Raw genomic sequence first — 4,104 nt, forward strand, 5'->3', positions numbered from 1 at the left:
AATGATACAAGTGAATGCTTTCTCAGATTAAAATAAATAACTCTTTTAATAAAAAGGAAAAAATCACCACAAAAACAATTACTTTAACAATTCAGAGGGCATTTGATTTCATTGCAGCAACAAGAAATCACATAGTCAAATCCCATACTTGCCCAACTCTGCCAACACCTGCCGCTTACAATTCACAATTCAATAAAGTGATGGAAAGTCATCAGTGGTTGCTCGTAATGTCAACCTATTCATGTGCACACATACTGGAAGCCTTTAAACGTCTGTTTTTGCAATCAAATAAATAAGAAAAAATACACTAATGCTGCCAAGAAAGCCCTGTCATAATCGGGCTATGTGGCTAGTCCCCAATAGATGAAAAAACATCAATCAAGTTTGTACAGGTAGTCACTGGAAGAAGGAAGGAAAGAAAAAATAAATGGTGGAAGCGTCAGCAGTGTGAAGTAAAAGGCCCAAATGTCGTCCAGCAACATCTGGCCAAGAGGTGGCATGCTCGGTTTTCACACGGCGAAAAGATGTCATGGGTGCCGTCATATCATCTTCTCGCTAAACTCTGCCTTCTCCTCGCTGACGTTGAACAGAAGGCTCTTGGCGCCGTTCTGCCATGCGTACAGAGTCTCCATTGGTGTCTTGCCATCCTGTCGTGCACAAAGACACATATGACAAGGAGGACTACAACACGAGCCCCAAACAAAAGACAAACAAAAGTAGGATTCTAAATTTTAAATTCATTCAAATCAGTTGCAGAAATGCTATTTCAATTTCTGGCCTGGATTTTTGATTATTAAACTAGCTATTTCGTGTCCTTTGATTAACTTAAGAGACGTTGTATTGCACTGAGTGCAGCTGTTTGTTACAGGAGATGCGAGCTTAGCAAAGCTACCGTTGCTTTTGCCAAGTCAGGGTCAATTGGTTAGGTCGTGGGAAAAGTTTTTAAAACAAGGGCACTTACAGAAAGTAGCCAGACTATCATGTAAGCAAGAGGAGGTTTACTGATAGGCACTTACACAGTTCTTGACATTAAGGCTGGCACCATACATCATGAGCAGCTTGATCATCTTGAAACGGTTGATCCTCACTGCGTCGTGCATGCATGTGTCACCGTCCTAACACAAAAACATGTCACTTTCAGTTTACACCCCGACTAGATAGGTGTGCTTCCTCGGGGCAACAACTGCCTTGTGGGACGGGACTGAGACATTGGGGCAAGCATTGTTCAGAAGAACTTTTTTAACTCTTTTAACTTTTAGACTGCTTACTTCTCATCTATTCTATGACTGTTGAATGACTTTCGACTGGACCTAAAGCCTTAGTGTGGACTTGCTTACCCTGTCTTTGGCGTTGATGTCAGCACCGCAGTGGATAAGATACTCTGCACACTGGACGTGTCCTGTCCTTACGGCCACATGTATAGGACAACTGTGAAGCTGCACAAAAGAGAACTCATTTTTACAATCGACTTCGGGTGGTCAGGCCTACATATCTTCCTAAACAACTGACCTACCTATTGTAACTTAGTACTCATCTACCAAAACCAGAGGTGGGAAACTTATTCCTCGAGGGCTTAATGTCTCTTCCTCAATTAGTGTGATACAAATTAGCAGCTTGTCAGCAAAATGTTAGGAACTTGTTGTTGCCTGCTAAATAGAGAGCTAACTTCATAGCTGAAGAAGAAACTTTCAAGGACATGCAGCCCTCCAGGACAAGATTGCTAGGCTCTGACCTAAACCAACTACCCTTCCACCCTTTCTAAACAATCCAGTGACCCACTGTACCCAAAATACTCAAATCCCCCACATACCTGGCTACCTAAACCACCCAACTCATCTACCTAAACAACCTCATCCATCTACCTACCTACCCTTGGTTTAATAGTCTGGCATAGCCTTAGAGTGTCAAAGCAAATTGTTGGTCAAGTGAAGAGGTGAGAGGCTCACCTTGTCTCTGGCACTGATCTTGGCACCGCGCTGGAGTAGAAGCTGAAGTGCGGCGAGGCTTCCACCTCTGCAGGCCCAATGGGCAGCTGTGGACTCCAGCTGACATGTGCACAAATGCACACAAACACACAGAGCGTAAGTCATCGCCATTGGTTAATGGCAGACGGCCACAGCGGCAGTCAACAGACTCACTTTGTCCTTCTGGTCTAACGCAGCACCAGCATCCAGCAGTGCAGTCATGACTTCAACGTGACCTTTGAAAGAGGCCTTGTGGAGGGCAGTTCTCTGGAACTGAGCACAATCACATTGTCATCTTCATGCAGCCAATCAAAGCAGTGAGAAGATCTTTGCAAATAATTTCAGGTTGCATCTATGTGTTGACTCTTGTTCTTGGCCTCAAGATTTAGTCAGGATATGATTATCCAAGACATGAGCTGAGAACCTAAGCACCGGCTTGTGGGGTTTTCATTCTGCATCTAAATTGTTCCCCTCCTAAAATAGGACATTTTTCCTCATTGTCCGAATTGGAAGGTTTTTGAGGGTTTTTTGGAAGGGGCACCGTTTTTTGTAAAACTTACATGGTCCACAGCATCAGGGTTCCCTCCCTCGTTCAGGTACTTTTGCACTACGGCAATCTTGTTCTCCACGGCAGCAGCTAGAAAGAGCGGCACCTCCACAGTGTCGGGCTGAAAGGCAGAAAACAAGATTTTAAAATGTGGTGGGGCCACACACACAGTCTGACGTTGCTAGACATTATTCTCACCAGGATTTCGGCAGGCTGTGCAGATTTCTTCTTGCGGCTTGGCCCCCGGACCCTCTGGCGCCGGCGTTTCCTCAGCTGCAGAATGTTAAAGAGATCGTCCACTGTCTCCAGACGCAGACGGCCACACTTGTCCATCTGCAACACAGACAACACACTTGACATTACTGACCATTACATTATGACTACTGTAAATTTCGGACTATAGAGTGCACCTGATTCAAAACCTAATGCTCAGATTTAAGAAATAAACTCAATTTTGTCTTTGTACGATTTGCACAGGATTTTAAGCCATAAAGTCCATGTTTTACATTTAAGCATGGCATACACCTGGCGCAAACTGCTTCAGAAAATTGGCGTTGACGCTTTTGGCTGCAAAATGCCAACAGGGCCGTTCCTTTGCAGACCATTCAATATGGCGATTACAAAGACAAGAACATTTACTGCTTAATAATGTTGGCAAGACATGGAATAACTTCTCTTGAAGGGGTTCATAACTGTTTCGAGACGTCACTGCGGTATATTGTATTTAGAAAGCGTGTGTTGTGGAAAAGAGAAGTTCGCATTTTTCCTCAGTTCTACTATGAAAAAATGAATAAGCCGCACCGTATTTAAAGCTGCAGTGTTTAAAATATATCATAAAGTAACGGCTTGTTGTCCGGAATTTAAGGTAGAATTACCAAAGCACCTGCACACAATCTCTATAGTTGCTGTTTTCAGTTAAGCAAAGCAGTAGCATAACCAGGAATAATCTAAGATAATTTTGTACCCAAAAAACTGTAATGACATATCCCTTATGGATGGATCATTTCTAAAATGTGCATGGCCTTGTAGCGTCTCTTTCTGTTGAAAAACTGGGTAACGTCAGCGTCCAAACTCACATTGAGGGCCACCACACTGACTTCGTCGTGCTCGCCACCGCTGTCATCCTCTGAAAGTTCGCCGGACAGCAGCTGACATTGCGAATGTAAATCCCTGCCTTCATCTCGCTTTCCACTGCTCTCTATCGTCTCATATTGGAAGCCATCTCCATCTCTGACATCTGACCTTTCACCGCTCACCTGGATTTGGGCACAAAAAGATGAGTCGCATTGCTCTCACCCACTCATGCACTTACAAACACAAACTGACCATTTCCTGGATGCTGTGCAGCCCCATTCTGTGACTTGTGTCTCGCTGGTGTAATATGCCGCCTCAGGACCGCGTTTCTCTTTTTATAGCAGCAGTCCATAAAGGCCGCCTCTAACACATGGCCCCTTCCTCTTCTCGCCCCGCCCCCATAGTCATACCCAGCACATGCCCGTCCAAGAGCTCACGCTGTAATAAAATCTTCCCAAGCTTACTTACATCCTATGATATGTCTACAAGATGATCTATCATACCCTCAAATGGAAAACA

At 44.2% G+C, this 4,104-nt stretch overlaps 1 protein-coding gene across 1 annotated transcript; it reads right to left on the minus strand.

Annotated features, from left to right (window-relative positions):
• Positions 1-78: 78 nt before the first annotated feature.
• LOC148353963 (uncharacterized) lies at positions 79-3,877 on the minus strand. The gene is made up of 9 exons (XM_088351302.1): positions 3,838-3,877; positions 3,588-3,767; positions 2,710-2,844; positions 2,525-2,632; positions 2,139-2,237; positions 1,947-2,045; positions 1,338-1,436; positions 1,017-1,115; positions 79-647 (listed from the first exon to the last, which is right to left on the minus strand). The coding sequence occupies exons 1-9, from the start codon at positions 3,862-3,864 to the stop codon at positions 540-542; spliced, it is 954 nt and encodes a 317-aa protein (XP_088207428.1). The 5' UTR covers positions 3,865-3,877; the 3' UTR covers positions 79-539.
• Positions 3,878-4,104: the final 227 nt, after the last annotated feature.

Source organism: Urocampus carinirostris, chromosome 13 (genome assembly GCF_059441175.1).
Source record: "Urocampus carinirostris isolate Australia breed hairy pipefish chromosome 13, RoL_Ucar_1.0, whole genome shotgun sequence".
NCBI lineage: Eukaryota > Metazoa > Chordata > Actinopteri > Syngnathiformes > Syngnathidae > Urocampus > Urocampus carinirostris.

Bases quoted from the DNA above. Each gene is read 5' to 3' on its own strand.
- LOC148353963 (XM_088351302.1), bottom strand. From the start codon at position 3,864: ATGGGGCTGCACAGCATCCAGGAAATG. The intron at 2,633-2,709 runs GTGAGAATAATG...TCTGCCTTTCAG, and splicing joins CACAGCCTGCCGAAATCCTG to CCCGACACTGTGGAGGTGCC. The intron at 648-1,016 runs GTAAGTGCCTAT...TGTGCACGACAG, and splicing joins GCCTTAATGTCAAGAACTGT to GATGGCAAGACACCAATGGA.